The 19,835-nt window shown below is 34.5% G+C and overlaps 1 protein-coding gene and 1 long non-coding RNA gene across 3 annotated transcripts in view; one reads left to right on the top strand and one right to left on the bottom strand.

Annotated features, from left to right (window-relative positions):
• Positions 1-19,835, top strand: part of Smr (nuclear receptor corepressor smrter) — a 389,247-nt gene that overhangs the window by 164,733 nt on the left and 204,679 nt on the right. For both annotated transcript variants that reach the window (XM_081768606.1, XM_081768607.1), the window contains exons 3-4: positions 8,186-8,289; positions 15,612-15,756. In XM_081768606.1, the coding sequence (XP_081624732.1) occupies positions 8,186-8,289; positions 15,612-15,756 (249 nt within the window). The remainder of the gene's footprint in view (positions 1-8,185; positions 8,290-15,611; positions 15,757-19,835) is intronic.
• LOC145692983 (uncharacterized) overlaps positions 1-19,835 on the bottom strand; it is a 66,855-nt gene that overhangs the window by 8,301 nt on the left and 38,719 nt on the right. The window lies entirely within an intron of this gene.

Consider the following 19,835-nt stretch of genomic DNA (forward strand, 5'->3'; position numbering starts at 1 on the left):
CTGTTTTTCATTTTCAGTGGGACTTCCTCTGTGTCCTGTGTAGAAAAACAAAATGCTACTCCTTGCACAGCAAATCAACTCACGTACCACTTTTTCCTTTTCCCCAGTTGTTTTGTAAATCATATTAAAAACACAGTTGCATCTACATACACAAAATGAAGGAAGATTGAATATTCCGACAAGTGAAATTGGGAGAGGAAATATCAGACTTGTTTCTTTTAGTGTCAAAAGGAAGAACTTAACTCTTTATATAATTACTAGTTTGAATGCTTATTATATCATTTCATTTTAGGTTGAAGATTGGTTGTAAAGACTAAGGACTATCGATAGGACTAAGGACTGAAGATAGGAAAAAGAGAAAAAGAAATAAAAGAAGATGCTCTTATGTATCTACAAGTATTTGTTTTGAAATTAAATAAAGATTTCGTTTAGCAGTTTGTTGGTAGACATGTTATTCCCGTGTTTACATATCTTTACAGAATTATTAAAATGTATTGTACGCTAACGTCCTAATTTTATAGAAATTTGAATGAAAATTCATTAAAATGATACCAGAAAATAAAAATTACAGTAGAATGTAAATCAATGTTGTTATGGATACGCTATAGAAAGTGCATTTAAGAGGGGTAAACGTTTTTTCTGAAATTCATTCGTAAATACGTAACATCAGTTTGGTGCTCCCAAATGATGTGTTCAGGGACAGATGTATTTCGTTGCTTCCCGTAGCTACGCCACGATATTGACTGATAAATGAACATCAGATCAGACGTCCTTACAATGCATGAAAATATCTCTGCATAGATTAAGATTAATTCGTCCAGTTCTACAGTGTTTGTTATATTAATAATGCAGGACACCTAATGTAAATTTTGGAGCATCGAAGCTAATTAATACGAAATTTATGAGACAGAAGTGAAAGCATTATTATTGAAGTAATTTTAAAAGAATGTGCATTAACTCCTTGTTCTTTACGATCGTCAGGAATGGCTGATATATTTTTAAATTGCGCTCTGATTAAGGGTAAGGTATCAGCATAAATAAAACTTTCTAACATGTTAGTACGTGCTGAATATATAGGGAGTTTCAAATAGGACGCCGAATTTTAATATAATAAACAACGAAGCTTCATGAAATTGGTTATGCTTTATATAGGCTATATGTAATCAGAAACATCACCCATCCACGTACGAAATACAGTGTTATGCATATGTCCATCCCAACTAGGTCTGCACGCATTTATAATTATATATATATATATATATATATATAATATAATATAATATAATATAATATAATATAATATCGTCTCGCAGATGTCTGTACCGATGCCTCCAGTTAAACGTATGATTTCCGCCTTCAGTTACAAAAGAGTGCGCGTTCAGAAATCCGCCATAAGAAGTCTCAGGGTGTTTCATCACATAACCTTGCTGGCAATTCCTGGTCACCATGTAAGGAGACCATTCGTTGCGGGACTTCTTTGTGGAGTAAAGCAAAGAGTCTCATTCGAAATGTGGCAGGTCGCTGCATTCTGCTGAAACCAAGGGTTGTTAATCTCCATATTTTCGAGGATAACCTCACAAGCGATTGGATATTGTTACGGTAACATTCTCCATTAAGAATAACTGTAATCTCATTATCTTCAAAGAAAATGGCACAAATACCCCACCTGCTACCAGCGGATGAATTTCACAATCGTGAATTATTCGAGTATTTTCATTTCCACATATTCTTCAGTTCTTTTTATTGACAATCCACTTAAGGGAAAATTGGCGCATTCGCTGAAAAGTTTTTTTTTCCCCCTGAGAAATATTCATCTGTTGTCAGTATCAAATTCTAGTCAGCTTTGATTTTGTACATATACATATGACAATTCTTATGCAAAATTCGACGTAACGGAGTTGTCGGAATATTCAGCTGCGAACGTCGGCGAATCGATTTTCCAGGATTCGCAATGACACACTCTTGCAAAACAGCAATTTGTTGCTTTATCAGACGAGAACGAATCCACCCAGATCATATCCAAGGTCCGTTGACCCTCCCTACTGTTCGAAAGGAACAGCAGGGTCGACGGACCTTGGGTGATATCAACATTGACTACTGAATCTGAAATTTAAAACATTAATTTGCAAACTTGAGACTCGTTAGGTGGTTTATTCCTCCCGAAAATCGTACGATATTTTCACACTGTCTGCATTGTACTTTCACTTCTTCGGTAAAATACTGTATGTTCACAATAAGAACACATTGCTCAGTCGTAAATTGCTCCATGGCTGGAATCCAGAACAAACTAGTCAAAACAATTGAAGCTGCATTAATCGGAGTGATACCATATAACAATAGGGCTACCTACAGTATATGGAACACTCTTTACTTTGAAAGGTGCCAAATATATTGTTAGATTCGAAATTAAAGTCTTACGGATAATGGGGCCGAAATTGTTGTTCCCAAGATTCTGAAAGCTATCTTCCAGATCTCTAAATAAATAGCTGTGTTATACTCTTACGAATTTTACGCACTTATACGAACAATATAGTTCACTGGTTTGTGAAACTAACTAGAGTCTCAAGAGAAGCGGGTTCATCATGTGTGCCGATTCAGGGGTGAGGGATGGAGCTCGGATCCACCAGACTTTCTTTGGATATATTACAATGAATCACATACTTATTATTAAGAATTATCACCCCGAAAGTTATAGAGAAATCGACGCTACTTGTTCACCAGTGGTGCTACCTAGCGTGATGGCCGAATACTTTACGGATTTACCAGTTACTACCAATTTAAATTCATAAGGACACGTTGGCGAAAAAAAAAAATAGAAATATAAAGACCACCTCAGGATCGCCATTAGATGTCTACAAAGACTAGTTTTGAAGTTAGTTTGTGAACTTAAAAAACTGAATGAACAAATTAAACTGCCCATGAAGCGCGCAATTTCTCCTCTTTCAAATAAAAACTCTCTTATGTAAATATTGTAGAAAGAATATGAAAGTACAAAGAATTTTATGAGTTTTTTGTAGGTCAATGTTATGAGTTTGCGTTGTAAATTTCTTATCTGAAATACAGCGCTGTCGTTGCACTTTTATTTTTTATATGGAAGGAATAATAATAAGTGTGACTATCGCTATAGAAGTATATTAACATAACTCGTACATTATTTTATCGCTGTTTTATCTTTGGAAAATTAAAAAGAAATCGTTATTTTTGTTGAAGTAAGATTTTTTAAAAAAAATATCATATAACAAATTATAAATGAACAGTAGTCTTTGAAACGAATTAGTCCTAAAAGTGACAGTCTTATTAGCGACAGGAAACTGTTATCTGTCCTATGAGCGACCGATTCATTACAATGACATTATGGAAGATGATAAGATTTCCTCTTGTAAAATATGATTGCCTCTGGCGTTATTAGCGTCCGAACAACCTTTCTATGAAAAATGTACGTATCAGTGATACTGTTCGCCAAATATATTTACCCTCAACTGTGAGTGAAAATAAAGCTTATCTTAATTTTGAGTTAGATTTGACATAAATCATATCAAATAACTTAGCGAGACAACCAGAGTTATTTCCATGAAAAGAGCATTCCTATGTAATTAAATATAAAAATCCAATTGTAATATCCCCTTTCCTCGAAAGCTCTGCTTTCTGTACTTATTTTAATTCAAATCTAATTATTCACTAAGCAAAAGCAATATATTTCATTTTGGAAAAGTTAAATGTATAAGAGTTTTGCAAACTATCTACTTTTTAGACTTCCTAAGACTCTATGAATAAAATGCGAAAAACATTTCAATAATAAAATACAGCATTTGAGATCCCTTACATCTGATGAGCTATTCCCAACCAACGCCATTCTTAATATGAACGAATCGGTGACTCACAGGCCAGTTAACAGATAGAATCGGTCGCTCATAGGACAGTTAACAGTTCCTGTCGCACATAAGACTGTCGCATCTAGAACGACACTTTTGAAACACACGTAGTGAAAAATGTTAAAAAAATAGAACTTTAATTCTAGTAATTGAAGCAGTTTTAAATTTGAGAGTTGACTAAGTTACTCCAAAAAGAAATAGCTAATCATTGGAACGGCAGTATCAAATAACGAGGATATGTAAAATATGTACATCTCTTGGTTATTGTCGTTACATCAAGTTCACCAAATAGATAATCGTGAAGAAGAAATATACTGTAATCTGAGATAAGATATTAGCTCAGGCGATTTTGTATCAAATATTTTTGAGTAGAATGATAACGATCTACTGATAGTTGCTTAGAAACCTTTATTTTCTCTTTAGTAGATCTTGAGGAAAGTGACGATTAGGAACAATATTAGCTATTGACTAGTGAAATGATAAATAACCAGAACATTAATAACCACCAAATGGTCCTAAATTAAATTAAATTGAAACTGTTATTAAGAATTAAACTGTGGAAAACAGGTCTTATCTAAGATATATCTTGGCATACTTTTGTCTCTTCAATAAGCATATTAGAATCATAAACTATACTTTCTATGAACATATGCTGGTTGGGAAGTAGCTATGTTTGGTTATAATAATAAATAATAATAATAATAATAATAATAATGTATTGAACATTGCGATTATCTTGCACTTCTCTTGGGTGTAAATTCGGATAAATTTAGAATTGTTTTCTGATTTTGGTTCGATTTAGTAATCCTTACCAAGGACTTCCAAGGAGGAAGAGAAAATATTCTGGGAATACAAGAAGTCTTATCAGAGTAATCTTTCAGTGTAACGTCGCATGCTTGTGCTCACTTTAGGCTAAAGGAGACGATGAATAAAGCAAGTTAATGATGATGGGAGAATTGGTGGACTAAGAAAGTGAGGGAAAACGGGAGTTCTCCGAGAAAACCCACGGGCACGATGTTATCGCCCACAAACTTACTTGGCCGAGGATCGAGGCAGGGACCTCTCGCATCAGAGGTAAGCGCTCTACCACTGAGCCACCGTGCCCCCGTCCTTATCAGAGAGACTACAAAATTACTGATAATAATTCGATTTCGTTCAATGAGATCTTAAAAACTTAGGGTGGCATTCTGGCACCTAATGTTGCTCTGGGTACGATCTTAATTTCAATTTGCGGTGCATCCCTTCACACTAGAACAGTGAAACAATAGGTATTTGTTTAGAAAATGGAGAATATATGTACCAATAGAGCTGTACAAACTACCTTATTTCCAAGCCACGTCTCAACTGTCAATTCTAATTTCAAAATACTTTCACTACCAATCAGGGAAAAGATTTCTTTACAGGAGCCCAGTTTCAAAGGAATACAGACAATAGCTGGTTTCCTTTCTTGAAGACTACAAACGAGAAGGAAGAGTAATGTTCGGCATTGTCTCTGGCGGGAATAACAAGGGGAACGCGTATCCCCAAAAATTTTGTGTAGAAAAGGAAATAGAGAATACTTATATGGAAGAAGTAAAGAAGTAGAAGGAACACGTGAATGTCATATTTATTGTTAAGTACGTAGTAGTATTACGTTGTGTATATAGTCATATGAAACTTGTCTTCCGAATGCTGTGGTATGATGGAAGTAAAACAAGAGAGGTAGAGAAATATTACAATTAGTAGATAGTATTAAATCATATAAAAGTAGTGGTAACAATGTCAACATAAAGTTGTTGAACGCGAATGTTAAGAAAAAAAGTACAAAAATTGCAAGATCACATAATTGTGCTGACAAGTGAGATTGAAATCCCATTGAAAAATATATTTAGGAAGAAAAGTAGGAGACATAATTTTTATATTGAAAAGTTAAAAGATGAAGAAAGAAAAACTGATCTGTTTGAAATCTGGAAGAAAAATGTATGAGTCGAGAGAAACTAGATACAGGAGTTAATAGTTGTGGAAGTATTTTCAACTTTGTGAGTAAAGATACGGTTCATAAAGCTAACACAACTAAGAAACATGGATATTAGAAGACAGTTATGAAAAGTATAGAAAATGGTTTTACCGTAAAGATAGCAAGTTATCTTAATTTCAATGCCCGTTTATGCGCTAAATCGATAGTCGAAAAAACCTGCAGGTTCATCGCCTCAGAAAGAAAAAACTGCTAGTTAATCTTATCCTGTGCTAATCAACTCAGTTACAATTATTACTACTACTGTTCATCTGATCTTTTTTTTTAGTAAATTGAGCTTTCATCTTACGTATCTACCCAAAAACCTTTTTCTCGAGGGTCACTGCCATGTGTTGGTTGATTTGGAGTTGAACGTCACTTTAAGCACCGATGGTACATGAGATGTGGATCTACAGCTCAACATGGGAACCGAACCACACACTGAAGTCCACTAGGTTTCCACTAGGAATCAAAGACTCGTCTCCGAAGTCGTTCATTCTATTCATACGAGTATAGGTACATGGGAGCTACAGTATGGATATTTAGAGCCACCAATGCTTTTAAGAGAATTGAGCCAGTTTGTAACTTGCAGCTGAACTGTACATTATTAATTTAAAATGATAAATACGAACTGTTATATAAACATGCATCTACTCATTATATCCTACGAGATGATGCGATTAATTTATCTCCCCATAGATGAACATTGTTTACTGCAAAGTTTGGAAACGTTTTGATCATTTCTTTTGGAATTTTAACAACAACAATATATATAAATCTTTCGAAATTACTAGAAGAAAAAATTATATGTCATAACCTGGTAGAGTTGAATATTTAGACCTATTACCATATTTTGTAGAAACGGTTTTTCGTTTTACTTTTATCATTAAAAAAATGTTTTATCTTATTCTGCTACAGTTATATCTAAATATTATAATTCTTATAATATCCGAATACTAGAAGCTACCTCTTGAATTTACTTCACGTATAGTGGTGCATGGGGTCCCTGGTTCGATCGCAGCTCGCGCCAAGTGGACTTTGTGGTGAACAAACACCGTGTACATGGGTTTTCGTGAGGCTCTTCTGTTTCCTCCCACCTTCTTCACTCCACCATTTCATTCACTCTCGTCATCGCAGTTTCCTGAGCCCACAGGCAAAACCATGAAACGTAAAGCTTAAAAGAAAAGAATGGTACTTATCGTACTGAAGGATAGCATACGTCTTGGTTTTACAGAATTGCCAGTTCACTGTCTCTGCGTCTGCACAGATTCGTTCGGGACAGGCAATGCCCTGATTTTAAGGAATATATTTTTCATTTTATGAATATTTATTTTTGAGATTACTACTTGCCAGTAAATACCTATTATTTAAACTTACTTGAAGACTTTACCTACATGATAAAAGTACTCCATTAACTAATTATTGGTTACAAACAGTGTAAAGATGGTACTACTGGCAATCACGAAATCATTTCTAGAGTACATCCTGGTTAAATTCCCTGTGGGGGATATTTGCCTGTCATAAATATGCGATTAATGTTTCTTGGCCTACTTTTAGCAATAGATCCTGTCTGATATAGCTTCATGACTAGAAGGAACTTAAAACCTCAGATAATCAATCAATTAAAACTTAGTGTTAGAGTGCTCACTTTTGGTGCGAGGGATCCTGGTTTTAAGCAATCCTTGGCAATTCTAATTGATGAAACTCATACAGTCCTGTCCAAGTGTACAAGTTTATGGCAATCCTAATTGATGAAACCCATACAGTCCTGTCCAAGTGTACAAGTTTATGGCAATCCTAATTGATGAAACTCATACAGTCCTGTCCAAGTGTACAAGTTTATGGCAATCCTAATTGATGAAACTCATACAGTCCTGTCCAAGTGTGGCAGGATGGTAGACCTTGACTAGTTTAGTATGCATATGAAGTATTATAGCGTGCCTTCTGGTTCCTGAATCACGAGTGATCAAAGTTGTGGTTTCGCAAAAGAATTCTCTAATTGCGTAAATACATGGGTCAAACTTACTATTAAAGATTAATGTGAACCGTAAGAAAACAAGTGAGACTGTTGGTTAGCTATGTTCTGAATTTAGTACGTACACATAATAAATGTATGCTCGATTTTTTACCCAATAGGCAATCCTTTAATCCTTTTTTATAATATATATATTAGTGTTTTCAAGCAGTTTATCAGAATTGTATCAACTTCAAATCCGATCGATATCCAAACCTAGATATAAGTGTTCATAGAATTAGTGTCTAAAATTGTACAATATTATTTTATAATATATTTAAGTGTAATTTAAATGTTTATTTGCAGACGGAACGCCAGGGAGATTATGTTCGGGAAGGTTCGATGAGGCCGCGAATTTCATTGCTTCAAACATCTGCTCCGGAATACCTCACGAGGGATCGAATACAGCAGTAAGTACTTTTTCTGTACTCTCTTGGAATGAAACTACACAAATTACTCCATGACAGATTTATGTATTATAAGGACAAAATTCTAAACAGTGATCAAGTTACCAAATTGAGTGTACATAGGTTTTCGGCTCATCTTTGAAAATGTGACATCACCACAATATTTTGCTACTACTATCAATAATATCAATAAGAGATGATTTTATAAAGTAACATTTCGATGTTACAAAATACTATTTTTTTTTTTTTTTTCACATTGGGACAATGCGTGCAAAACATTACTGAACTTTTTGTTGGAAAACTGATTACATGAGAGACGTATTGAAGAAGAAAATTTGTGTGGAAATTAAACCACGTAGAGAAAATTTGGAAAATTTGGAAAATTTGAATATATATATAAAATTCGTTTTTCAAACTTAGGATAGTTTCACATAGCATGTAAAGTAAGTCAGAATAAATTCACACCCTGATTCTTGATGCAATTCAGTTCCAAACAGTGATTATGATTAGGAAACCTCAAAGAAAATTTATCCCATATATTGTATATTGAATTCCATGCATTGAATATATCCCATATACAGGGTGTTTCAAAACCACATCTACAGTGTTTGGGAGGTGATTCGTGGCACCAAGATAGGACACCCCCCCCAAAAAAAGAAATGTAGATCAACCTGGGTGCACAAATGCTTCCTATACAAAGCATCTACATATACCGGAGATCTTCCCTCCCCCTCCCAAGCAAAACCTAAAATGAGGTTACTGAATACCAGTGATCTAAAGCACAAAATTGCCCCATGTCGTGTGTACATATACAGGGTGTTTTAAAACAACACCGACAACAAGGGACAAGATTCCTGACATCCTGATAAGACAAAAAGTGTAGACCACCTGGATGCAGAAATCCGTCATTTCGGAGTTATAGGCTACCGAAAACATGAAAAAAAAAAAAAAAAATGAACTTTAAAGATCCATAGCTTCAAAACTATGTGACCTACTGTAGTCGGGTCAATACTTCACCTAGGAACTAGTTTTTGCCCTATTCAAATACTCAAGTTTCAGAATCTTGCGGTACTTCTGCAACATTTTTTATAGAGGTAGTTGATGAGTACGTCAAATTATATTCGGAATGAAATTACCCCTTACTTGTGAGCGATTTCGACTCTAAGCAACTGATAAATACGATTCTGATTTGATTTTCATTTTTTTAAGTGCCCCTTTCAGCAGCGACGTTATATAAGACTTGGACTTGCAGCTTAACGTGGAATCCGAACCACACGAACTCCCGTCGGGAATCGAACCTGGGTCTCCTACATCAAAGGCGCGTGTGCTAACCACTTAGCCACGAGGAAGTTTTGTTAAATGTGAGAAACCAGAAATGATAATATAATACAGTATATGGTATTGCAACATTTTTTTTTTTTTTTATACGAAAATTTCGCTATCACATTGTCTACGTTGAAAACGAAAAAGCTCATTCTTCAAGTCAGGAAGAAGTCAAGTACCAAGTTTCATTAAAATCTGATGAATTTTAAGAAAGTGAAATTGTGAATTTTCAGAAACAGACAGGGCGGACGCACAAATGCTTGAGAGTAGAGTGATAGAAACTAGCTTCAATTAAAATAGATGTAAATAAATTAATTAATAATACGAAAACAACTTCGTTGTTGATGGTTATTTGTATAAATCGTCTAGTTACGATTTCCCTTCCCTCTTTCATCTTTTAAAATACTTTGTATGTACATTCCTTTTGAAGTTACATTAGATACATTAGATAAATGGTAAAGGAAAATTTTTGAAGTACGTACTCTGCACTTAACAGTTATCACATGTACTTTACTACGACCTAAAGATAGTAGATAGTGTTTATCGGAAATAGTGATTGGTTTCTATTATAAGAATAGTGACTTTATAGCGATTTATAGTGATAGCGTGGCTCTAGTATAATTTTATCAGCTGAGTTCACGTTATTGATGATGAATTGAAATCTTGTTAACTCAGCATGTTTAGTGGCCAATTTATAGTGATAATAAGATGTTATAGAAAGGAAGTGTTTACATTAATAGGGTGATAAAAAAAAACGCATCGAAAGAATTATTTAATGATTTATTGACGATACAGCCTATATCGTGCCTTCGTCTCATCTAGGATGTATTTTTTTTTTTTAAATTCTATTTTCCACCATCCCTCTCTAGCATTTACAGGAATTCTCTGACTTAATTTGTGTAATTTCTTTGGTCTTCTTCTATGTATGGTTTTCCAATATGTAGATTTCCGTGTCACGTTCTCTGTCTATTCTGTCCATGTGTTCAACCTATCTTAATCTCTTAATTTAAATGTATTTCACAGTATCCATTTTCTGTTAATTCGTTGCTGTACAGGACAGCACATACTTTCCTCAGCGTCCTCCACTCGTGTTTCCAATTGATTCACCCACTTGTGTTAAACACCATGGACCTTATACGCAGAGGTGTTCTGATGAGTGATTAGTGCCATACTAAAGAGTTTGACTAACATATGTTTCCTGCAGTAGTAAGACTTTTAGTATGACGCTAATCATACGTCAAAACGATTCTGCATAAGGCTCCGGTGCTTGTTCTGTGGTGACAGTGGGCCTTATGCAGAGTCGTTCTGACGCGTGATTAGTGCCGTACTAAAGAGTGCGACTAACATATGTTTCTTGCAGTAGTCATACCTTTAGTATGATGCTAATCATATTTTAAAACAACTTTGGATAAGGCCCATTATGTTTTATTACTGTATTATTTTTGGAAGAACAATATGGTCCTTGATTTTAACAAAGGAGACACATTCGTTTACTGATCCACATTTTACGATTTTTTTTTTTTTTTTTTTCAAGCGGACGTCTTTCTTTCCTGCTATAGTCGATCAAAATGCTTAAAACCACCTTTACTTTCTGAAATCCAGTTTTTTTTTTTCATTTTAATTACCTTAAAGGTTGGTAGTTTTCTTAGACTTACGCCACTGTTAATATGTTTATTTCCTCTTTCAACTTTCGTGTCTTCTCCAATAAATTAAACAATCTCACAGGTGTTTCTGAATTCTGCTAATAAGCTTTATAACATCTACGTGGAGGGTACTGTAATACTTAGTAGCAATTTCCTTCTCTGATTGCGGTTTCTGTATTGGTTTGTTCCAGAATTAGATCAAGCAACATGCATGGTATCTCCCGGACTTCCGTTGACCTCGAATTTTCTTTTATGTCTGTCATTGCATCTTAATTTTACTTCTTGTGTTCGTAGATTGGTACATTTACCAAAATTTAACGGGAATGCCAAGTCTCCTAAGTGTCTTGTGTAGCATGTCCTTTACAACAAATAGGTAATAATGAAAATGCACAGAAATAATAACAGACATAAGAAGGGTTTCCATATGAAGAAATATTATACCTATACGACTCTGATGGCAAAATATCAGTTCTTCGCCGCTAAAATATAAAATATCTTACTTCTAAACTTCGGCTTCTATTTTCCGTCGAAATATTAATTTCCCACTGTTGTTAGCAGCAATTTTCCGGTAGTAATGTCACTTCTCCGTTCAACTCTTCTCTGCTTTCGAAACAAAATGGCAGCCGTTAGTTTTTCTTTTTTTCTTTAAAGCCAGAATAATGTGTCATAGAGCCATTTATGGTGAGTAGGATAACAAAGTTTACGAACCTTATAGTATTTTCTGTTTCACCATAATTCTTGAGTGAGATGAGTATTGTGAGTATTAGAGGAGCGAGATTGCTTAATCTAATGACTCTTACATGCCCGATCTCGTTGAGAGAAAACTGCGCCGCGAAGACTATGAACACGAAGGTCTGTTGATTGTTCCGGATCATACTTCTGGTGGTATACATTACAATGGAAATAACATTAAAAATCAATCAACACCATTTTCACTTTGCTCTTGATCCGTCATGTCCTTCGATCACGGGGAGTCGTCAGATTTCCACTGTGATGTTTTTGTTTCCCAAGTGATAAATACCGTACACACACACACATCGCGTCACCAGTAATAACGGATTTCGTAAGAATACGATGAAAGTAGAAAAATATTAGGGAATGCATGGTTTCATTGTCGCTTGCCCCGGTCAGGAGAAAGAACAACTTTTGTTCTCACAATCCATACAATAAACAAAACTCTGTTGTTAGTCACTATTTTTGCTGCACGAGCAGAGAAGTCTTTCGTGATGATTATCACAAACCGGAGCGGTTAATATCCCACTTTAAACTGCAGATCTCGTTCTATATAGCAACATTGCTAGCAAAGGACGTAATAACCAACCAGTGCCGGATTTACGTATAAGCTATAGCTTAGGGCCCCACTCGCTTGGGGGCCCAAAAATTTAGAGAAAAAACTGATCGTAGTGTAATTTCCAAATAACAGGAAAAAACAAATAAGATAAAACGCACATACAACAATAGTGTTTTGTATTGTTATGTACTAGGCTTTTATGAAGCAAGTAATAGGGCTCTATTTCTCAGCCCCACTTGTAACGAGGCCCCTGTTGCCCAGCTTCGCTTATAATGGAGCCTCCCTTTCCTAGTCTAGCTTATAATGGGCCCTTGTTTCCATTACATAAATTAGCATATAGCATATATTCAAAGTTAAGAAACGGCACCATTTTGTCGCTGAAAAAGAAAACTTGATGTATAAAGGGCCCCTTTCAATAGCTTAATGTCCAACAAACCTAAATCCGGCACTATAACCAACCAATCAATTAGTACGTCTGATCTGACAAGAGGTCGCGAAAAGAAAATCAGATACTTTTTAGTCAGAGATGGTGTATACACTTTTAACACTGTTAAATAAGAAAGTATTTGTAAATTATATAAAATAAGAAGTTCATGTATATTTTAGAGGAAAATATAAAAAGATTCTTTGAAGGAGGTGATATGCTTTATTAAACAGGACACTTCAAATTCAATCAAATAATTTACAATGTATTCCTACTTTTTCCTTTCTTCTCAGAATGACAATTTGTCTCATGGTTCTGCTATAGGGCTACTGAAAACACTATAGATCCAAATGGGCCTTATGCAAAGTCGTTTTGAAGTATGACTAGATGCATGGGCGGCGATTAGGGGGGCAGAGGGGGGCAGTTGCCCCCGCACTTTTTTAAGTAACCAATTAATGTATATAGTTTCATTTGGAAATGTAACGATTTTGTATGTGTTACTGATTTATAGGAAAAAATGCTGCCATATAATATTTGCTGTTGCGTGAATACGTATTGGTTGTCTTCCCGTGGAGTAAAGAAAGCTACAGTAATTGCGTTTTAATCGCCACAGAAAATAACCCCAAAAAATAACCTATTGGAGCACAATTTCAGCATACTTTCATTTCTTCTTACAAGGACTCGATATGTTAGTGAGCCGCTTTGAAGCTAATCGAAAGAACATTATGCAAAAAAGTAGGGCCTATTTCACAAGTTATTCTTTAATTGCACAAAAATTGACAGTTCCTAAAATGTCTTTTCTTCTTTCTGAAGTAAGGAATATCCATTAAAAAGAGCGTGATAAGAAACAACTTCTACCTTTTCCATTGTTTTGTAGTGTAATATACGAGTGAAGTGTTGTGTTTAAGGATGTACGAGTGTATATACAATAAAATTTAGTAAATTGAACATAATTCTAGGTTTTAAGTTTATTTTGTATAACTGAAGTGTGGACTGTAAGTATTGTTGTGTTTTGATGTGTTCCAAGAAAGTGAAATCTGCACCTAATGGCAACGAACATATTTCAAGAAGTTGCAAAAGCAAATATTTCTTTAAATGTCGTAGCATATGCTTGTAGTATTTACTGTCTTTCATTTTCTAAGAGTAATAACATACATTTAATAGCATGTGTGGAATTAAATATTAAGTTTTTCATTAATCCTCAGTTTCAATATAACTTTTGCAAAACAAGCATCATTATTCATTACTATGATTAATATTATCCTTTCTATTTATTTGTTTTGCAAATTTATTAAATAATCTGATCACACAATTTTCCAGACAGAATTTTAAGATGTTCATGAGCAAGGAATCAAATCTCTTCTTACACTTTCGTTGTTTAAGAGTACAAAGGGCTAGTATCTACTTGCGTTGTTCTTCTCAATTTACTTAATAAACTATTATATACGATATACGGTATTTTAACTGAAAATATAGTATCCTATTAGTTATACAACCTTTCGTCAAACAAAATGTTAGAAACAACCAGGAAAACTAACATTTATATACAAATATTCAGATCATGTCTTGCCCCCTCACTTTTAACGTCCAACCGCCGCCACTGACTAGATGCCATATTAAGTGTTAAACTAACGCATGGTTATCAGAAATGTTTTCAGAATTTCTGATTAGCACGTAATACTTGACTAAGGTAACTGAGAGTACCCTGGTTTAGCCACAATAAAATTACATTATGAGAATTTAAAGATAATTAATAACCTGTCTGTCTTCCTTTCTTTTACCTCATTGGAGGAATTAACTATGAAACACATATTTAGCCGAGTCTTCTACAATAGCAGAACTGTTTCTTAAAGTGAACAGTGGGAAATAAGCAGAAAGTTTCCAGTTTTCTGAGGGATACATACAACTGATCGATTTATCTTCCCGTATAATGACAACACATTCTTTCTATTGTCGCTAATATTAATTGACTTCTACTTATTCCTGCCATAAATACATCCTTCAGAAATCAATAAGTTAATTAGAAGTCGAATTCGTAATTATAAGTTGTTATATGATGTCAAACTACAAAGAAAACATTTTGAATTTCGTATTTCATATATTTTCATTATACAGACTGCGCACGTGTACGTCTAGATTTCCACAGTTGCCGCATTTATTTTTCTTACTCGATTTATTGGGGTTATATTAGTTAACCATATCCAAATCAACGTATTAACTGAACTCCAAGCAAACTCTGAATATCAAAAAGTACACCCTCCTTGGTACGGAACTATTACGATACTAACTGATTGCATGACTAACGCTTGATTGAAGAATTTATCTGAATACCGCCAAATATGATTAGCATGTTTAATCGATTGTCAGTTATGACGTCACGGGACGAAATCAGATTACACATCGATATGCAATACATTAAATATATTAAGCATACATGGATAAACAGTCGTTTAGATTTTTGAAAAGACCTAACCACAAATATTCTCATGTTAACACTTAGAACTAAACACTGATTTTATCAATAATAAATCCATTTTTCTCTCGAATTTTGAAATAAAAATACTAGAGGTAATTTGTTATCATAAGAATGTTGAGATAAATACGATAGTTACACTTTAATAACTTCAATTTTTGTTTATTGCAGGTCTGAATCATATCGAGATAATTTGGTATCCGTAGTACCAGCTGCGACTGGCGGTGTTCAGCTGGACCTGGGCCCGCCATTCAAAAAGCTACGCCCTGGAGAAACAAAAACAGATATTCAACAACCTCTTCGAATTGATACGAGGGTAAGTTGGGTTCTACTCAAACACTGGTTGGATCTCAAAGAACGCAAAAATAGTATAATATGGAATATTAAAAATAAATACTGCATTAATATACGTTCTTACACTAATTATGCTGCCCATAAACATGTTAAAGGATTTTCGAAAATTACAAGTGAACAAAAAGATGTCTCTGCGACTGAAATTTCCATGATTTCTCGCCCTCCCCAGGGTGCGAAACATCGACACGCACGCAATGAATTATTTATGCACATTGTGTACGTTTATTGACTACAGTAAATATACTGTAATGAGTGTATGATTATGACTTACTGAAGACGTTAAATAAACTATATAGTACGAGATTAGCATATCTAATGAACTGAACCCTCTTCGAAAATACGCGGGGAAGCAGTTGCGTCCCTGCAGGTGGCCGCGCCCTGCGATTTGATTAGTTTACTAGGTCCTGCATCTGAATTCGAACTTGAACTTCGCGCAATTTTCGGCAAAACCTGGTGAAATTGCTACGGAACGTGCGCCAACGAAGAGAGAAAAAATCAGACGTTCTTTATTAAGTACACAGCCCAAGGAAATTATGCTACGGATGTTTACTGAGAAGTAAGATACAATTTGAGTGGTGTAATTTCTTTGAGCGAAAACAATAGTGATTTATTTTATTTCAACCATGATTAATTTACATACATATTTTCGGGATTCACAGATTTCGCAGGGCTATTTAAAAAATCTTAACTCTTGCAGTAACATATACCATTATTTGACTGACGAGTGGGAATCGGTAACGACGCCGGCTTTAATTTCTTCTGAAGGAGGGCAGTTTTTTTTTTTTTTTTTTGGTTAGGGGAAGCTATTTTTTTTTTTTTTTTTTTTGTAGCCGAAAAGGATAGTTTTTATGTTACTTGACCTACATTACAGACAATATGTCGGACAAAGTAGCCACTCGGGGGTGCAAACCATCGAGCTCCCCTCTAGCATCGTCATTGATGATGATAATTGAAATAAGTTTTCTGAAAGTCTTATGCAGTTCGTAAAGTAAAATAATAATAATAATAATGTTACGTTGATCCAGCTTCAGTGCCTCGCTTCCAGAAAAGAAAAAAAATGAACAAGAAAATTTGAAAATATTTATGAGTGGCAAGCGTTTGTAAAGACAATTGATTGAAAAGATGTTGCTATCAATTCATTTCGGATGTGAAATATTCAAATAAGATAACAAAACACAATCAGAATCTCTCTGAATGAAGCATGCTTCCGAACTGGAAATAATAATAATTTTATGTACTGAGAACTGTACTCGTATACTGATAAAGTATATGATTAATTTTAATACTGCAAATGAATAGTTCTTTTTAAAGTGAAGATAGAAAATTCCTACTAACGCTGCTCACTCTTTTTATTGTCATAGAACTTCTTTTTCCTGGCATATTTGGATATCTTTGCGGATCATAATAATAATAATGTTTTCTTTCATAAACGAAGAAAAAAACTTGTGCATTCAGATTAGGACGTTATGTGTGAATTTGACAATCTTCGTAACACAATGCTTGAATTATCGTTGTTCACATCGTGTTACAAGAAGGACTTGTGTATGGATGCGTAGCAAGCGAAATCTAATGCAGAGATGGTTTTCGCAAGAAAAAATACAGTAAATAGCTAGTTTTTTTTTTTTAAAAAAAGAAAAAAACTCGTAAAGAAGCGAATGCGTTTGATAATTGTAATTAACAATCATGTAATATTGATTTTCATTTATTGGAACAGTGATTTCTCAGGTGTGTTTCTGATTTTGTTTGTTTATAGACTCAGAAACTAAGTTTGTTACATAATACATAAGATTTTTCGAAAAGTTAATGTTCTTTTATTCACTTTGATATATTACTGGATACATGCTGCAAGAAAGTTTGTAGTTGATTAAGAATGTGCTTGTAATGAGTTTTCCTTTAGCATTAATTGAATATAGACCTAAATCATTTGTTGGAAAAGTGTGCTTGTTTCTTGCACAATTTAGACCTACGGTAACTCATAAATGTTAGAAATTTAGGTAGGTTCACTCAAATGTTATTCATAATGAATTATTTTACTTAAGTAACTACTGTTGAATCCTAGATACAAGAGTATATCTTTACCTAGATACAGAGATTTTTTTCCGTATCTTTGAAGTTTTCTGATAAAATTTCTGCCCGTGAAACCATTAAAACACTGGAGTACTAGAATGTGTTAAGAATAATCTGGCACAAATATCAATTTTATGTATAAAATCGGACAAGCACGTTGTAAGGTAGGGTACCAATCAACTCCATTCAATGATCTAAATGCAAATATACAAAAATTATTTTACAAATACCAGTTTTCAGTATTTATAGATGGAGTTTCATTGATCATCTGGCAACTACCTTTCGCATGTGAAACACTTTAAATCATAAAATTAATGTTAAGCTCTGTCCTGAGATCATCATAAAATAATTTCATATTGTAAGAGACAATTTTCATATCATATCGATTTTGAAATGAGAATCCGCTGATTGAACTTGCAGATGTCTTATTGAATTCACGTTGAATAGGTAAGTGAAGTCTATACACACTTAATGACATACTTTGAAAAACAAGTGTGCAAGATAAGTAAAGGGCACGACGAAAGTAATTATGCAAATATTCTTTAGCTTAGATCATTACTTTAAAAAAATGGAGCAAATACAATTTATGAAACCATACATAATGATGTATTTACGGTGCAGCTTTGTTGTACGGATCCATACGTAAATTCAATGCATTAATAGTTCTTTTTCAGTAAATCGACTTTTACAATCTTGAACAATCACTTTTTTAGTGTGAGTTTGCATTCCTCTGTACTGATACACTTTAGGGATCCTTCAGTGAGCGTAAAGGAGAAGAAGTTTTGTGCCAAAGACAAACCTACTTGTGCTAGGTGGCCACTAAAAGGACGAATGCTATTTGAGTCAGGGCAGGAGAGCAGGAGGAAGACCCGAGCGTAGCGAGGGCTGCGTTCGAAGGAAGCAAGCACGTATGTAAAGAGGGATGTACATACGAACGCGAATAGCGCAAAACACTGTATAGGCCTATAACATAAAATTTCCTATGTGTTAAATTATGTATTTGTACATTACTAAAGACGTTACAGGTAATATCCCGGTATGTTTTCATCGCTTGCATATTTGTATTTCAAAGTACTAATGTAAATTTCACACTTATGTCGACTCCTTAGCTCTCGGACATATCTCGGTTTGTATACGGTGGCCTACGTACCGTATGGGCGAATCTGGACATTACAGGTTCTATTTTCATTAATATATTTTTACGTAGATAACGCATCTCACAGGTAAGAACACAACATATTTGAATTATTTACGCACCAGTTTATTAAAGTGATATTACAAATTTGTTCTGTAAACCTTACAAATCTGTGGATCCGTAAATCTGCACTGTATGTACAACTTTCTACGAAGTGTACTCTTTGAACTCTTAAACGTTGTTTTTTTTCAATTGCTTGAGAGCTGCACTCCTGAGTGCAAGTTCACTTTAGGAGGATTATTTAACCGTTATGGTACAGTTATTGTCTTTTGGTAAAATTGGACGGAAGTACCGTAGAAAAGCATTTATTCAGTTTCACAAATATGCCGTGAAAACTCGTTGCAAAAAGTAGGAACTAGCCTGTGCTAGTTGACCACTAAAAGCAAGAATTGTAAACTCAGATAAGAGCAGAGCTAAACTGGTAGTCCTGGGCTGTAGCAAGTGCGTGGGGAGTAGACACGAAGCCACGGTGAATATGCGCGTAAATGAACATAGCGTAGAGAACAGCAACCACATGTAATTGTTTCATACCAGTAATCCTTTACTTCTAAACAAAAACACAATTCATAAACTATGCTGAAATACTCTGTCGATGGAAATTAATACTTAATGTAGTCCTCATTAATATGCGCTCAGTTAATTTAAGCGCCCTGTAGTAATTGTAATAGTTTCAGACTAGTAACCCTACACTTGTAAACATAAAATGCAGGTTACCTACAAGCCTCACTTGTAAGATCCTCACATATTTTGGTTACTTTTAGCAATAGTATAGCTGTTAC

This window comes from Thermobia domestica, chromosome 8 (genome assembly GCF_964235325.1).
Source record: "Thermobia domestica chromosome 8, izTheDome1.hap1.1, whole genome shotgun sequence".
Taxonomy (NCBI): Eukaryota; Metazoa; Arthropoda; class Insecta; order Zygentoma; family Lepismatidae; genus Thermobia; species Thermobia domestica.